The sequence below is a fragment of the Acromyrmex echinatior genome, chromosome 11 (assembly GCF_024713525.1).
Source record: "Acromyrmex echinatior isolate Ae372 chromosome 11, ASM2471352v2, whole genome shotgun sequence".
Classification (NCBI taxonomy): domain Eukaryota; kingdom Metazoa; phylum Arthropoda; class Insecta; order Hymenoptera; family Formicidae; genus Acromyrmex; species Acromyrmex echinatior.
In genome coordinates, this window is record NC_141862.1 from 11,150,593 (window position 1) to 11,167,724 (window position 17,132).

Sequence of the window (17,132 nt, forward strand, 5' to 3'; positions counted from 1 at the left end):
GGGTTTGAAAGTTTATGATTTTACTACGAATATTTGACAGCCTTCAATCTCTGCCATATGAAATGACAATAAAAGATGATCCATCTCGGAGGAGACAGTAAAGTGATTCAAGGCGATCAGCTTTACTTATCGTTTTCTACAGACGAGGTCTAGGATAATTCACCGCGCGTGATTCTCCTTGCACCTGCTCGTCGCTAATTCGTGATGAAGTTTAAGCAATGCGTGTCACACGTGCACGTTCGTTAGTGCGAAAAAGGAGCGTGTACGAATGTGCAATTTCAGGTTTGGATTTATTTTATTCTGAATGAGTTTTATCGGCTCAAATAAAAAAATTTGGGTCAAAGTTAGCCGGATTTTAAATCGAAGTTACTCCATTTTACAATACTTCATTTACACTTCAGTATTCATGCGTTAGCCGAAGAGACGTTAAGAGGGGTTGATTATATTTGGAATTGTCTGGATAAAGTTATCTTCCACGAATAACAGAAAATATAACTGTATATAAAATAATAAAATTCAAAGGGTTAATTTGAAGTCAGCGTGGTAAGAAGTGGGCAAAAAATAATATTCTTAGATATTATTTAATAGATGGTACAAAGGTTACATAAAATTTGAACTTTTCGGCTATCGGATATAGTCATCTTCAGCAAAAAAATTAGTAAAACTTTTATGCATTTCAGACCATTGTTTCCAAATTAGCCCTTTGAATTTTATTATTTTATTAATTATAAGAAGTTCAATATTTATTTCTTCTAACTCTTTAGGAAATATAACGATTGTCGGATATCTCGTTCTTTATTTTAATTTTTTTTTTATCTATCATTTATTTTATCAAACTATCAAAGCCTACAACATCAAAGTTCTACAACAGCTCGTATTATACCCTTTCAATTCGATCCTGCGCATTTTGCAGGCAGGAAAATATGACCGCGGGCTGTGGGTCGTAAGACCCCGAAGGCGCAAAACCGCGAGATAATTCGAAATCGTGCGATCTGGCGGACTGGAATGAATGTTGGAAATTAATTTTATTTTTCGTTTGATCTCTAATTTAAGAACGTTAAAGAAACCGCGAATGGAAGCGCGCGGAGAGATCCGACAATTGCAATTGGTTGAAATGATTGCAATGAAGAAGCTTGGAATGGGATTGCCACACTTTTCAATCAACTTTACTAAAAGCGAAGATTTAAAATTCATGTGGCTTTTCGAACAATCGCATTTGATTGAAATGATGAGCTCAAAGAAACTTAGAATGGGATTCCCATACTTTTGATCTGGCAATAGTCACCTGATATTTTTACAATTCGACAACGAAGAAATGAATTATTATTGTAAAATATTGTTCTGTATGGATATTTTTTAGCACATTTTTAAATCTTTTTTAGTAATAGCTATTTTTTAAGAATCTTTAAATGCAATTCCATAAAACTAAAAGCGTTACATTAATTATTAAATTCCAAAAAAGCGTTACATTAATTAAAATCTTTTTTTAGAAGTAAATGTTATATAATAGTTTATACTTAACGTGCTTATTTTAATATTTGTTTGATTTCTATATTTATTTTTTTCAAAAAGTTGTGATTAAATTTATATCCATAATTTTTTCAAATATTAATAAATTTTATAAGAAATGAATGTCGAAACATCACAAGAGTTTACGTAAAAAAGAAAGAAATGAGATGATTACTCTCGGGATAACTTCGCCGAAAGTAAAGATTTAATATGTAAAAGATTTGCAGAGAACTGATGGGCCAATATCAAAATTTTGAACAACTGCATTTGATGACTACAAAATGACTGTTCCAAAAGATCTTCGAACAAGAATGTCAAATTTTTAATTTCATTTCACTGAAAGTGAAGATTTAAAAATCCGAATTTAAGAGACAATTAAGATCTGCGTGAGTCTTTCGAATAGTCATATTTGGTAGAGAAATACAAGGCATTTCGAGATAGGTGTTCGGGACTTTGGCAAAATAAGACTTGTCGAAATATGTACGAATTTCACGTGTGCGTCCGGGGGTCCGTTTATTACTTTTCTCGGAACAACGACGTGAAGACAAGGCCGATGAGTCGCGGAAAGTGGCATAACTTTCCCTTTTAAAGCGCGCTTTAAATATGACGTGCTTTATATACCTATATTCCACGAGGCCCAGACGGACCCTTGCGTCGTGCGAGCACATGTCAATTAAAGCCATGTGACACGGAGATTTTTCATTTCACTTGGCAACTTACAAGGCCATGTCGCACAGTCCCTTGGGACTCAACACAAAAGAACTTGACTTTCCTGACCGTCGGTCTCGCCCGCTTCAATTGCAAATCAATTCTCGGTCAAAATCTTTTATTAAGGAGACTCTCATTAAAGAGAGGCTCTCTCGTTGAAGTTAAAAGCGGCCGCTTCAGGGACACCCTGTACATTCGTTCGCGATACTTTTTCTTTCTCGCAATAATTCATCGATCGAACTTTAGGCGAATCTCTTAGGCGAATTTTGAATGTATAATGGCGCAAATTCGCGATACAGATATTTCGAGATATAGACGTATCTCGATAGATTCGCGATCGTGCGATGTGGATTCGTCGAAAATCGTAGATCGGCAATACGGACACGTTGACGGGGATCAAGAATCGAGAGAGATAAAGGGACAAAAGAGATGAGAGAGAGAGAGAGAGAGAGAGAGAAAATACTTGCGTAATCGTGGTCGGCGCATATGTGTGCCGATCGCCCGCGGCGAGCCGAGACCTTGCCGACGTGCATGAGAACTGGGCCGCGGTGCGTCGTGTCGGGGCACGCATCGTATCCTGGGCCCACTGGGCCCCAACCGACTTAGACGAGTCTGACGCCGTTAAGTCTGCGGAGTCTCGCATGTCGGATCAATCCGAAGGATTCCATGACGCGTTCGCGAAAAAAGAAAGACGTCGTCTGATTCTAGGATAATTACCCGTATCCAGGAATTTTTTTTATTAAATCGGCGCGTAACGTATCCCTCTGAATATTATTTATAATTGGGTTTTTCCTGTTTATATAAACGCGAAAGAGACCCAAGTAGCATACAGCGTTGTCCAATAAAAATTTTTTTTCTACGATAGGATGTGCCAATATCCAAGTAGAATATAATTATATCATCAAAATGATGTCAAAACGATTCCAAAATGATCATTAAAAGTCACTTTTCAATCATTTGTGATTCATTTTAATGTCATTTTATTTAATTGACGTTATTATAACTTGTTCTGCTTGGACAATCCTGAAAATGAATAGCACAGCAGCGCTTACAAAGTGTTAACCAAGTGCTAAAAAAAGTGCATATAATCGCTTTTTTTAGCGCTTTGCTATTTGGAGTATCATGTTTGTGTTGATCATTTTCAGGATTATCCAAGCAGAATAATAAATTATAATAATGTCACAATTATAATAATGTTACAATAATTAAAATGATGTTAAAATGAACCATAAATGATTGAAAAGTGACTTTTGATCATTTTATCTTTTTATCTTTTATCATTTTATCTTTTGATCATTTTAGAGTCGTTTTAATATCATTTTGATGTCATAATAATATATTAGGTGTTGGAATTAATTCGTAGCGTTTTACAAGTGATGGGAAGTACTTTCATTAATGTATTTTTTAATGCTCATGTGAAATAAATAACATTCTTTCATTAAAAACGCTACGAATTAATTCCAACACCTAATAATAATATAATAAATATAATAATAATTGTATTCTACTTAGATATCGGCATATCCTATCATAGAAATGGAATTTTTATTGAATTGCCAATGCATTTCGTCACATATTATTTGCAAAGTAATTGTTGCGTGCACATAAGTCTAATGCGACTTATATCGTGTACCATAATCGTATTTGAACGACGATATTATTAATGTAAAATGTTTGCGTCAATATCAAGTGGAAGTTTACGAGCAATTTGTGGAGTGAGTTTACGAGCAGGCTCAGGTAATTTCTGTGTGCAAATTGTGCATATGAATTAGATCGATTTGCGTTCATCTACCGCGATCACCATCTGCTATCGACTGTTAGCAACCACATGCAATGCTGCAATAAATCAAACATCGATTCTCTAAATATACCATGTTTATGCTTTATAATTTCAGAAATTGTGTGCATTAATAAATATATCAAGACATCTCGCAGATATACTCATAACTATCGCCGAACCTTTAATTATATTTTTGTTTATCTGTTCTATTATTTTATTTATCATTTTATTGTTTGTATTTATTTAAATATAATGTCATATTATAGTACATGACATTTTTATTCACAAAATAATTTTAGAGAGACATTCCTATAAAAATCACGCATCTATCTACGAGAAGGTGAGGTCGGGTTGTCCTCGAGTTGACTTCGAATTATGCGAGCTCTGCGTAATGACACGCCTTAAGAGGAATTTACAAGCAGAGAATTTACATACACAATTCGGTATTGTCAAAACAACACGACGACATTGATCGCTGAAAAATTGTCCGAAATAAATGCGAGAAATGAATTTTGTTTCTCTCTCTCTCTGTCTTTCTTTCTCCTCTGTTTGTGACGGGCGTGGGATGTGATTATGAAAGAGGCTTTAGAAATTTTCTCACGGCTCGGGTTTTATTAGCCGCAAGCTCGCCGATCGAGAAATGAATCGTAAACCACTCTCGCAATAATTTCTAATGGAAGATACAACGATAGCGTGACATAACCATAACCATTATTGACAAAGTAACAATCTTTAAAGTTGTATTGTAAAAGAACGCAATGTAAAAATTATGATAAAAGAATCGCATTTTTAAATCTTGAGCTGTGCTTTTAATTTCTGCGGATTAGCTCATATTCAGAATACAAATTTTATAAATATAAATTTTTATGTCTGAAATTCCATAGTAATATATGTATAATGTGAACTATATGCTAAATATGCCAAATACAATCAATATTATTATACTGACTGTATTGAGCCCCTTAATTATATTATTATAAAAATATATAAGAAAGCATGACTAAAAAATATATTTCGCTATTTATGACAACAAATAGCTTTATCATTATAATTGAAGAAATTGGAAGATTTAATGCAATAGTTTTAAGCTAAAAAAGTCTCGAGGAATTTCTCTTTCTCCAAGTACGATAAAAATAATTCTCGATTAATTCTTTAAATTTTTGAAAAAATGCATTAGACCAATCAATAATGTAATTGTTAGTAATGTTGTAATTTATATATTTATACATATTAATTAATATAAAATTTTAATTTTGTAATTCTGTTCTCTTTTATAAAATTTTACTTTTTACTTTTAGGACAGAGAATATGAAAAATTACAAAAATTTATTAACGATATTATATTTTTTCTATTTTAGGTTCTAGGTCCGATTTCCGGCTGTCACATAAACCCGGCTGTGTCGGTCGGTCTGTTGGTCAGCGGAAATTGCAGTTTTCTCAAAACCGTTTGTTATACAGTCTGTCAGTGTTGCGGCGCTATAGCGGGTTCCATTGTTCTTAAGGTACATAATAAAAATTCAAAAGTTCATTGTAACACCTGATCCATTCCTTTTTAAAAAATTGAGCAATTTAGTCTATACATACATACATATATATATATATATATATATATATATGATAAATATCCAAATTGATTTCCATATCTCCTAAAAAAATTCTTCAAATAAAAAGAAGAAATACTTAAAAATCGGATAAAATAGCGATTTAAATTTATCTATTATTCTATTAAATCAATTAAGCCATGAAGAAGAGATGATTGTAGCGGCCTTCATCTTTATCATTTAAAATTTAATTCTTTTTTATTTTACTTTTAAAACTAAATGAAATTGTTTAGAATTTAAATCACTGCATAAAGCATCACATTGCATAAATTATATAAAATGCACTCTAAGGTAAGATACGCTTCGTGCGTTTGACATTTAAGCGCGCTTACGTTTCTTACACGCGCGTAATCACAATGATTGTCCAGCCGAAGCGTGAAATTGATCGTTGATAGCCTGTCATTTCGATTTGGCGCGGGACTCCGAAAGTGCCCCGTCTTATTCGTATCAATTAAATCGTCGTTATGCAAGGTCAAGGTTCGCTTCTCCTCCTCCGTACATCCGTTACATCAGAAACTGGTCGTGGTCGAGCCGGTCATCTGGATCGTGCGTGAGGAACAGCAGTGCACGTACGTGCGTGCGTGCCTGATAGTAATTTGCGTATCTTTTATTTCCTAAATTAATTTCAATGAATATATATATAAATATACAATGGCAGAACAATAAGATTTAAGCATCAACATGAAAATGAAATATTTAATGTCGATTTATACATATATATATATAAACCGACATTAAATACTTCATTTTCATGTTAATGCTTAAATCTTATTGTTCTGCCATTGTAATCTAATTTATGGTAAAGGAGAAATATCTAATTATGAATGGGAGAAAATAGAGAATGATACCTCGTCATTCTTTTGCATCAATTCAACGATTAATTAGTGACATATATTAAAGAAAAAAAGTTCGATTGTGAATTATTAATTCAAACGATTGCAAACGATTTAAAATCTGCACATTGCGGGTAATTTTATTTATTTATACATTGATTGCGTTCAGCAGACTCAACAACTAAGTGAGCACTCGTTGTTATTAATGTATTCTTCTAGATCATTTAACCAAACTTTTAATCTCTAAAATTAGAAATCTCTGGAATTAGAGATTAACCTTTAGAATTAGAAAAAGACCAAAATAGTAAGTTGAACCGAGATTAAAGTTAATCTACATTGGTGGAAACGGGCATTAGAGAATTGCAATCTATTAGAAACTACATGCACTGTGGAATACACTGCAGTTTCTGTAGAATAGATTGAAATTCTTATTCTCTATTCTCTATCTATTCTTTTGATGCGCAATCCCTCATTCAACTGTTGGATCCGTTGAACGTATCTTGATAGTCATAAATCAAATTTATTTTTTTTTCCTATCACGATATTCGTCTAATCGAATTGTTCTTTTGTCCAGCTGCTTTTACCTAAGGCGCAAGTCGCCCATGGCCTAGGCGCCACCGCGTTGCACCATGAAGTGACTGACGCTCAGGGTATAGGAGTGGAAATAATCATCACGTTCCTGTTGGTGCTAGTCGTGCATGCCGTTACGGATCCCAAGAGGACCGACGTGAAGGGTTGGGCCCCACTTGCGATCGGTCTGGCGATCGCTGTGGCTCATATGGCGGCGGTGCCCATCACTGGTAGCAGCATGAATCCAGCTAGGAGTTTGGGTCCGGCCGTGGTGGACGACAAGTACAAAGATCTGTGGATCTACTGGGTGGGCCCACTCATCGGCGCCGCTGTGGCCGGTGGCGTGTACAGAATGGGCCTCAGAGCCAATAGAGAGGACGAGGAAGGTTCGTATGACTTTTAAAAGCGACCTCTGAATCTTACGGACACGCAAGATGAGCTCTAACAATAATATCCTGCGAAGATCGAAGATTTCCCGAGTGTAAATAAAGAAGAAATAAAGTAGAATTGTGAGTATAACGGCGTGAAGATCGCGAAACGATTACGTGACCTTCGTTGCATTTAACAAGACCATGTTCGTGAAGAAGTACGATTTGTAGGATAGATTTCTAAGTGGAATTGAACGCTACGAATTAAAGGAGATCGAATTGTTAGATTCGACGAATTCAGGAAGGAAGATTATTTCGATCAAAATTATTCTGTGTAAATCTATTCAATATTTTACCTTTTCCTAATATTCTATTTTATCTGGAAATATAATATATTATTTATATCATTTACATTCAATATCAGATGGTGCTGTCTAGATTTTTATTTTTGTCTAGAGAACAACAGAATTAAACCGGAAAAGGCCACTTAAGCCTATTCTACAATGTATCCTTTGTTTCCTGTTTCTTATTCTTTACTTCTTACTTTTTCCTCCTTTATAACTGTTTTATCGATAATTATATTGCTACGTGTTTCCTGTTTCTTCCGAAGTTCGATAACTTTTATTTTGGACAACATAAAATAAAAAAGATAAGAAGCAAAAAGACAAGAAACAGAAAACAAAAAGCTCATTGTAGAATAGGCTTTAAAGAAGAAATATAACGATATTATTTTAAAATACACAACGTATAAAAAATTGCAGAATATTATCTTAATATTATCTTAATATTAATCGGTAATATTATTATTAAATACTATTGCGAAGTAAGAAATGTATATGATGTTATCGCACAATAATTATATTAAATCGATATCCTTCCTTTTTCCACCTTAAGAAATTAGTAACTTAAAAGTATTTACCTAGAACGTGCAAAGAGAGATTTCTTTAATTAATTATTATCAATGTAATATCATCGTGAGACACCGACATAACTCGAAATCATTTATCAATCAACTCTCCTCTCGTGAATTCTACATCCGCTATTTTTGTACATCGTTAATTTGAATTTTGTATATATTATTAACTTAAGATAACTGACGTAGCGATAGTATAACATAGTCTGCGTTTAATTAGTTTACAGTTTATCCATAACGACACGAATGACAGCATTAACAAATATACTCTTTATCGTCAGTATTACCTGCATTTTTATTTTTACAAATTCTCGCTCTACTTCTCGAAATAATAACAGTACTTATATAAGTTTCAAAAGATGCATATCTTTGAAAATTTAAGAAGAGCGAAGTGTAACAGCAAGTGTGATCTAGTTTTAATCTGGTCATCGGTAAAATTACGTTGTTGCTTATGAGAAAGACATTATCGTTTTGTCGCAGCACAAGCATCCACGTTGAATCGAAAGTGTCTCAAAATAGCATATGCTGAAATAGCCGCGCCCAGTTTTCGCTTGTCAGACACGCCATCAGAAACTAGTAACTTCGAGACATCGTTCGGGATTACAAAGTGCGTTCTCCAATTAGTGATTCTAATTAATTTCACATTATCTCTATTCATGATTTTGAAATTAATTCGAGAATTGATCATGAGAAATTAATAAAGATTCGACGGAGAAAAATATAAAGTGTATATTAATAAAAAATATAAAAGTGTATATTATAAGTACTTAATAATAATTACCAAAATAATTCTGAGAATTTTTAATTAATATTAAAAGAAATACTATTCATTTAATTTATTTGAATATTAGAAAATGTGTGTTTCAACTAATAATTCTAATCAATTTTTGTTAAATATCTGCATATTTAATATATAAACTGTATAAATAAATAGATATTAAATCTATAATTAATACTTTTCTTCTTAATTTAATAAAAAAATAAATATATATATTAATATAAATTATATTATCATTTAAATTTATTCAAGTGCTCCAGTATCATTATGTTCAACGTATTTAATTTTTAATTATTGTTACGTATTAATAATAAAGAAAAATATTTAAAATATCATGGGAAATGAGCCGGAAATCAGTGGATTTTTCCGTTCGAATTTATTAGCGGTAAGAAAAGCAATTCGCCAGCAAGATTTCAAGAAATTTTCCGCCTTCGAATCGGATGCTGAGAGGGTAGCTTTTGTTTTGAGTTATACCGAAGCACATGAATTACCACTGGAGATAGAGAAGCCTATGGTCAAAGACCGTGACAGTGCTATTCGATTGAAAGATATCGGAAACAAATTTTTTGGTCGCGGTGAATTCACGAAGGCCTTGGAAACGTATTCGAATGCAGCTCTTTTAGCGCCATCAACAGGTAGATGCATGTAATATTCAATATAAATTATATATTAATTATGTTTATAATTTGTATTTATATAATTATGTTTACGTAATTTAATTTAATTAACCTGCAATTAATATAATTAATACAATATTATGTAACATAATAATTATGTAACATAATAATTTAATAAGAAAATAAAATAATATTCCGGATTTATTATTTATATAATGCGCCTACTATTAAAAAGATTGCCGTCATTTTTTTCGTGTATTTCGGTTTAACTCATCTGAAAATCTTTATCGTGGTTATCTTGGCATTATTTGATTAATAATTACATCGTTCTCATAATTATCGATCCTGAAAATATAAAATATCTAAATGAATTTAGAATTGAGTATCATTTTGGCAAATCGCTCGGCCACATTGTATCACCTGGAGCGTCATGAATATGCGTTGGAGGACATCGAAGAAGCCTCACTACTCGGTTACTCGAAGGACCTTATATATAAACTTGAAGAGCGACGAGCTAGGTGTTTATTGGGTCTGAAAAGGCACGATGAGGCAATCGAGGCATTTAGGCGGGCTCTCCAGGCCTTGGATGATGCCAGAATACCTTTGAAATGTAGGCAGAAGTTCGAGTCGGACATCAGGATGATGCTCGCGGTGATGGATAAAGGTAAACGACTCAACGAAGCCGCTACAAAGAATCCTTCGCGAATTTTTAACAAGCAAAAGTCCAACGCGCGTTTGGAGGATAGACTTATCCCCAAGAAGGAGAGGAATCCCGTATATCCCGCCTGCAGTAGAGCGGTGGAAATTAAGGATGATGGAGGTGACATAGGTAGACACGCCGTGGCGACCAGGAAGATAATACCTGGCGAAATCGTGATCGTTGAACGACCGCATTGTGCATTTCTGTTAGCAGAGACCAGGTAAATCCAAGCATTATGCTGGATTATATTTTTGGAAATCTACTCGTTACGTTATCCCTTTTCAATATAAAATTTTCATCTTTCGTTCGCAATCTGAATTTTCGAACTTCAATGCAAATTTTTATATTGTTTCGGATTGCATAAAAATAATCTGAAAACATTCTTACATACTTGAGAAAATTTTAATGAATTTATATACTGTCACAAAAGTTGGATTGTATTTTACTTATTTTTTACAGATTTAAATTTATCTATTAGAATTCACAATAAAAAATTAACTGCCTTAATTTCAAGTCCAACATTGCCGGCAGAGAGTTATTATAATAATACTTTTATTTATCACACTACTGTTGCTGGTGATTTTGCTACAATTTCCGATTCAGATCCCGCAGAATTAAAGATTTGTGAATTCAAGGTTTCATAGCTATCGTCGAGAGTATAGTTCATCTCGGTTACAAATCACGTAATCTTTTTTTTATTTCGCTATCTTTGGTCCATCATGTTTTTTTATTCTTTCTTTTTCCTCTGTTTATCGCAAATCGCGGTTGCGCGAAATTATGTCACGACTAAAATGTATGCGACATTCGACTTTCAAGGCTCACACATTGCCACTTGTGCTTCGTGAAGATATTCGTGCCAACACCGGCGGCTTGTCGCACCTACAGCTGCGTCGCGTATTGCAGTCGCCGTTGCAGAGATGCGGATGCCCAAGTGCACTCGCAGGAGTGCAAATTGTTACCGGCCCTGTGGTACTCGAAAGCCTCGGTTACGTGTTTCCTGGCCCTAAGGGCGATTACACAGAGACCTTTCGAAGAAGTTATGAGGCTGAAGGAACAGTTTAGGGATCCCGGAAGTGCGTTAAAGATCTCCGCGGAGAATCCATATCGAGGAGACGATTACATAAATACCTTCTACAATTTAGGTAATTGAAAAAATATAAATAATCGTTTTGATTACACAAATATGCATATTTAATCTTATGATTTTTTTACATGTTTTTTTACAGTTTTTTATTGTCGCTAGATTTTTATTTCCTTCGATTAATAATTTGAATTTTTTTTAAGATAATTGATTCTTTTCTTTTTCTTATTAATAAATTCAAATTTATGAATTATTTTCTTTTTTCGAATATTTTATGTTTTATGTCAATAGTTACTCATGAAGACAGAAGATTGCCAGAAGATATTTTTCACAGAGCCTACATGGCAACCTGGTTATTCAGATTGTTAAGATCCAGCAACTACTTGCCGGAAAATGTAAAAACCGCCGATTCAGCGGACAGTAGATTGTCAGATGAGGAATTGTTTATCGCAGGATTGTTATTACACAATTTACAATTATTGCAATTCAACTCCCATGAAGTAAGGACGATCACATAATGTAACATTACAATTCGCTCGATTGTATTTCATTATTATTGCTTTGAAAACGAGCATTATTGTATTTGTCGCAATTACTGCATTGTTTATTTTCTAGATTTCAGAACTGGTAAGACTAAAAGGACAGAAGACACTTACTAAAACCAAAAGTATGTTCATAGGCGGTGGTGTTTATCCTACGGTTGCAATGCTAAATCACTCGTGTAATCCTGGCGTAATTCGGTAAATAATAATAAACATTTTATTCACTGTCGTTAAACTATTATTAATTAATAGATTTTTGAACTAAAAAATATAAATCGAGGTATTTCATCGGCACCACAATGATTGTTCGCGCTGTTCGCACAATCAACGCAGGTGAAGAGATTTCTGAAAACTATGGTCCTATCTTCACAACTATGCCCGAGAGTGAGCGAAAAAGAAAATTAAGAGTGCAATATTGGTTCGATTGTAATTGCGAAGCGTGCTCGGGACATTGGCCGCTTCTAGATGAATTGGATCCAACAATACTCAGGTATAATTTATCGATTTTCAAAAATGTTAATATTAATTTAGAATATATAATTAACATTGTGATTATTTATAAGATTATAATGAAAATATTGATTTGCATCAACTGTTACTTATTCTCATTATTTAATAATTAAATAAAAAATTGCTAACATGTACAAAATGAAAAAAATTTTTAAGAGTAATATAAAAAATATTAAACACTCAAATCATCTACTCTATCTTATTGAAAACACATTAACTTACCCCTTTGTTCTTCCAGATTTAAATGTGAGACTGGACCGTCCTGTGGTAACGTGTTAATGGTCAAAAGCGACACAAATGAGTTCATGATCGGATGTGCGAAGTGTGGTAAAAGTATGAACATCTTGAAGGGCTTGAAAGCTCTACAGGATACGGATGCACTTTTCAAAGTCGCGTCGATGAATCTCGAAGAAGGCCGAAATGAGCACGCACTGAAAGCATATCTTGAGATTTTGAAGTTACTGGACGAGATTCTAGTATTGCCCATAAGAGATTATCACATCTGTCAGCAGGGGGTCAGATTATGCTCTCTTGCTTTAGGCAATACAGCTTATATCTAGTCTCATCATGAATATAAAAAAAATTATACAAATTTACGTAGAATCTTTCTACGTAATTTACGTAGATTCTTTATAACAAGTTCGATTAATCTTAAGTAACTGTCTTAAATCTTTCATCAGAATGTTTACAAAGATATCGAGAACCTTATCGAAGATTAAAAATAGAAAACAATTTTCTTTTAAAATCTTTCCTTAAAAAAAAATCAAACTTGCATCACAATAATTTTTTTGTGTACACGCATATACATTCACATACATAAATGCATATTTATATTTATGTATTTAACTTTTGTAATACTAAGATGTCGTTTTTTTATTATTATTCATTACTGACGCGAAGAAAGAAAACAGTCGTGCAAATTTCTTGTCATGTTCGCATTACACAGAAAAAAGTCAATTTGGCTGAAAATTTCACACATTTATTTATTATCATTCACAAATTTCTTTGTCTTGTCAAATTCAAGTACAAAGTCAAGTACAAAGTAATTAAAACAAGTTTTGCTCTCTTCCCATCCTTCCTTCAAATTTAAGTATTATCTAATATTCATTGATAACTATTAATTAATGATAATAACACTAAGGAACACATTTTGCAACACGAGTATAATCATTTCCAATGTATTTTTACATGCTAAATCCATTGGCTATCAAGTTGACGTTTTGCGTTGCTTGCACTTTTCGCATTCAGCATCTGTGCTTTCTCTCTTTTCTATGTCCAAATATATTTATCAAGTGCAAAAATTGTTAGAGTTCAAGGTTGATAAAAAACATGTTTTACACAGTTTAAAACATGTTTAATTAATATTTGTAATGTTTTAAATGTTGTTCTCATAGTACTGTTTAAAGCATATTTGAAGTATTAAAAATATATTACAAAGAAACAATGTTTTAGTCTATTAAAAAAAAAAAAAAGAAAAAACCCACCTCACAAAAACAAAAAAAAACATTAGTCTTTAGCAATCCTGTTAAAAACTTTAACTTTAAGCAATTTCAAACAACACGAAGAAATCTTTGGTGATAAAACTTTTGCTAATAGATTTATGTTCAGCAGACAAAAGATGACTATTCATACTCGTGTAGCAAAGAAAAAGATTAAATTTTGTTCCACAATGTATTTATTAAATGTCTTTTTAGATTTTTTTGTAATATTTTATTATTTTTGTTTTTAAGTAGCATATTTTGATAACGTTAATTAAACATGGGTAGGCATACAATTATTCATCTAGTCATATAATGTGCTAATATACTGTGCATAATATATTATGTATGTGTATACGCGTACATATATTCGTGAAACTTGGAGACTGTAGCTTATAAACTAAATATGTGATTTACGAAATTGATCGAATATCTACTTTTCATCGCATTTTTGTAATTGCTCATAATTTCAAATGCGAACGTGTAGTATGTATGTGTGATTAATAATCCATTTTTATTATGTACATACAAAAATTTCTCATTTTATATTTTTTTTCTTTCTGTCTTCTCTCCAGCACATAAAGTCGAGCCGCTTTTTCTTTCTCTTTCTCTTTCTATCTACTTCTCTTTCTCTCTTGAACTTTTAGCATCTAACTGCAATTAGATAAAGAATACAAAGCTTAGATAAAAGAGTGTATCATGGCGTAAACACATTTGTCTCTTTTTTGCCGCTATCGCAAAAGAGGATGTCTCTTTCGCGATGAATTCTTATGGCGCGTGAACGTGAAATTCTTATCGTGTCGTAATGGAGAGGATTTTTTAAAATCTGTCTAACCGTACCAAATGCGTGAAATGTCTTCGTTGTCTTTACTGTTATTTTTTTTTAATTTTTAATAAAAATTTTTCTCTTTTTTTTTTCTTTTAATTAGCAATATATTAATACCGTCTGTCACGGGAATCCGAACGTGAGCGGCGATCTCGGCTGCGGCTCCGGGTCAAAGATCTTCTGCGGGGACTGCGTGATCTCGATCTAAAAAATTAAACGCAGTTTGACATCATTTTCATTTTAACATAACAGACGAAATTATTAGAACGCATTACGTTCCACTCCATTACAAATTTTGCAAATAAATAATATTGTAATTATTGACACCGTTTATCTTAAATTATCAATTAATGTTATTTGTCAAAAATAATATTAATTACACTATTACGATAAACAAACGATTATTTAGTATAATTAATTGCTAAAATAATATTTGTTAATTTAATTATTACTTTCAAATAATTTTTGACCATTACTCTTTTAGAGGATCATTCATTTAATAATATGTTAAATTTAATCTTAATTTTTGTATTCTCAAATTTTAAATTACTAAAAAATAAATGTAGATTGCTAATTTAATGTTCTTGCAATAATCATTTACTAATTTTTAAATATTTGTGCAATTTGTCTTTACTTTTCAATGATCACCTATTTATCATTATAAGAAAATACTTGAAAAATTATGACGTCAAATTCTGTTCAAAATAGAGTGAAGCGGTGCGATTGAACACAGATACAAAAAATCATCGCAAGGCAACTGTAAGAGAATTAGGAGAATTATTTCCTATTTTACCTAAAAATGATGTATAAAAATTATATAGTTAGACACGATTAATAATGAATTAATACAAAATGATGTCTCACCAATCAAATGCGAAAACAAAAAAAGTAGAGGATTAATTTTAGTAGTAAAATTATTAAATTTTATCAATAAATGTTATATCTCAATGTATATCGATTTTATTATGTGTATTGGCTGGGAGTTCTCTGATTCGATTAAACATCTATTGTTCGTTTATAAAAATTCAATTAAAAACAATTTCATTCTCTCAATTAATTATCTTCGAGATTCTTATTTATACAATCCCGACAAAACGCATTAATTGTTCATGGAATCAGACAGAACTCTTCACCGAAACGATTCACAAATTTGAAATAAGAATTGTAACAAAGTAAAAAAGATATATATATATATATATAAAATGAAAAATAGAGATAGAGATAAAAAATCTTTGAAAATCGGTGAAATACCAATGTGAACATGTACAGGTGGTTGGTTGGTGGGTGGTGGTGGGATGGTGTGTAGTAGGTGATCATTTCGCTTATTTTGCGTGATCATTTCGTTCGAGGAGTCGAAGGTCGAGAAGATCTCTCGGCGGCAACTCTCACGCGTTCAGTTGTTGTTGCGGATAACACACGTTCCTAAGTGATGTCGACGAGTAGTGGCAGTAGCAGTAGTGGTAGAAGTAGCAGTAGCAGTAATACTAGTAGTAGTGGCAGAATAGAAACGTCGGTCTCGAAACGACGAACAGTCGGGAAGACAGTCGATCGTAGTCAAATGGAGAGACGCGCCGATGGACAGAATTACTGTATGACGATTTCTTTTATTATTTTTTTTAATAATTTGCATCGCGATTGGTGGTGGTCACAAACTGGTGGCGGTGGCCAGTTGTGGATGACATTTTTTTCTTACGGTGGCAAATTTTGTTTTTGGTGATTGATTCGATGTGTGCTGCCGTCCCCCTAAAGCTGAGACGAAGAGTCGAAGAAGGTGGATCACAACACCCGGTTGATTGGTCGGTTGGTGGTTGGTGGTTGGTGGTGGTGGTGGTGGTGGTGGTGGTGGTGGTGATGGTTGGTGGAAGAGTAGTAGTAGTAGTAATAGTAGTAGTGGTGATCGAAGGGGAGAGTCCCGCAGTGGAGCGATGGACAATGTTTTTTTTCGGTTCAAGACGGTTTTTTGCGGTGCACGATGGCGGACGGGGGAAGGGGGACAGCAACGGAAAAAAAGCAATGTTTTCTTTTTTCTTTTTTTTTCCGAAGGTGGCAGTCTCGGGCATTGGCGATACTCCGGCAGCGGTGACGGCACACGGAAACTGTTGTTTTCGGTTGTTGCGCCGTTGTGTGCTGTGTGCACGTCGCAACACCACAACGCACAACATCGACGGGCGACGTGACGTGACGTGACGTGACGTGACAGACGTACGGACGGCTTCCTATATACTCGGTGACTTGGTGGTGACTGATGGTGACTTGGTTGGGAAGTTAGTGGGCAGGCAGGCATATTTTTTGTTCAGTTTTGTTCGATTGACGATTGC

General features: G+C 33.4%; 3 protein-coding genes across 5 annotated transcripts in view; 2 read left to right on the forward strand and 1 right to left on the reverse strand.

The window, feature by feature from the left end:
- LOC105144325 (aquaporin homolog protein drip) overlaps positions 1 to 8,565 on the forward strand; it is a 33,569-nt gene extending 25,004 nt beyond the window's left edge. For both annotated transcript variants that reach the window (XM_011053173.2, XM_011053175.2), the window contains 2 exons: positions 5,356 to 5,499; positions 7,006 to 8,565. In XM_011053173.2, the coding sequence (XP_011051475.1) occupies positions 5,356 to 5,499; positions 7,006 to 7,404 (543 nt within the window). In that variant the 3' untranslated portion in view covers positions 7,405 to 8,565. The remainder of the gene's footprint in view (positions 1 to 5,355; positions 5,500 to 7,005) is intronic.
- Positions 8,566 to 8,698: 133 nt separating this feature from the next.
- LOC105144322 (SET and MYND domain containing, class 4, member 3) lies at positions 8,699 to 13,989 on the forward strand. Its single transcript, XM_011053164.2, has 7 exons — positions 8,699 to 9,695; positions 10,054 to 10,597; positions 11,194 to 11,519; positions 11,750 to 11,958; positions 12,074 to 12,198; positions 12,281 to 12,490; positions 12,749 to 13,989. The coding sequence occupies exons 1-7, from the start codon at positions 9,395 to 9,397 to the stop codon at positions 13,068 to 13,070; spliced, it is 2,037 nt and encodes a 678-aa protein (XP_011051466.1). The 5' UTR covers positions 8,699 to 9,394; the 3' UTR covers positions 13,071 to 13,989.
- On the reverse strand, positions 13,468 to 17,118 carry LOC105144323 (uncharacterized). 2 transcript variants are annotated; one of them, XM_087411483.1, is made up of 4 exons: positions 16,508 to 17,118; positions 16,066 to 16,401; positions 14,932 to 15,018; positions 13,468 to 14,642 (listed from the first exon to the last, which is right to left on the reverse strand). In XM_087411483.1, the coding sequence occupies exons 1-2, from the start codon at positions 16,974 to 16,976 to the stop codon at positions 16,208 to 16,210; spliced, it is 663 nt and encodes a 220-aa protein (XP_087267609.1). In that variant the 5' UTR covers positions 16,977 to 17,118; the 3' UTR covers positions 13,468 to 14,642; positions 14,932 to 15,018; positions 16,066 to 16,207. The 2 variants fall into 2 exon arrangements, with proteins under 2 accessions (XP_087267609.1, XP_087267610.1); XM_087411484.1 differs by lacking the exon at positions 16,066 to 16,401.
- Positions 17,119 to 17,132: the final 14 nt, after the last annotated feature.

Bases quoted from the DNA above. Each gene is read 5' to 3' on its own strand.
- LOC105144323 (XM_087411483.1), bottom strand. From the start codon at position 16,976: ATGTTGTGCGTTGTGGTGTTGCGACGTGCACACAGCACACAACGGCGC. The intron at 16,402-16,507 runs GTAAGAAAAAAA...ATCGTCATACAG, and splicing joins CAAAAACAAAATTTGCCACC to TAATTCTGTCCATCGGCGCG.
- LOC105144322 (XM_011053164.2), top strand. From the start codon at position 9,395: ATGGGAAATGAGCCGGAAATCAGTGGATTTTTCCGTTCGAATTTATTA. The intron at 9,696-10,053 runs GTAGATGCATGT...AAATGAATTTAG, and splicing joins TCTTTTAGCGCCATCAACAG to AATTGAGTATCATTTTGGCA. The intron at 11,959-12,073 runs GTAAGGACGATC...TTTATTTTCTAG, and splicing joins TGCAATTCAACTCCCATGAA to ATTTCAGAACTGGTAAGACT.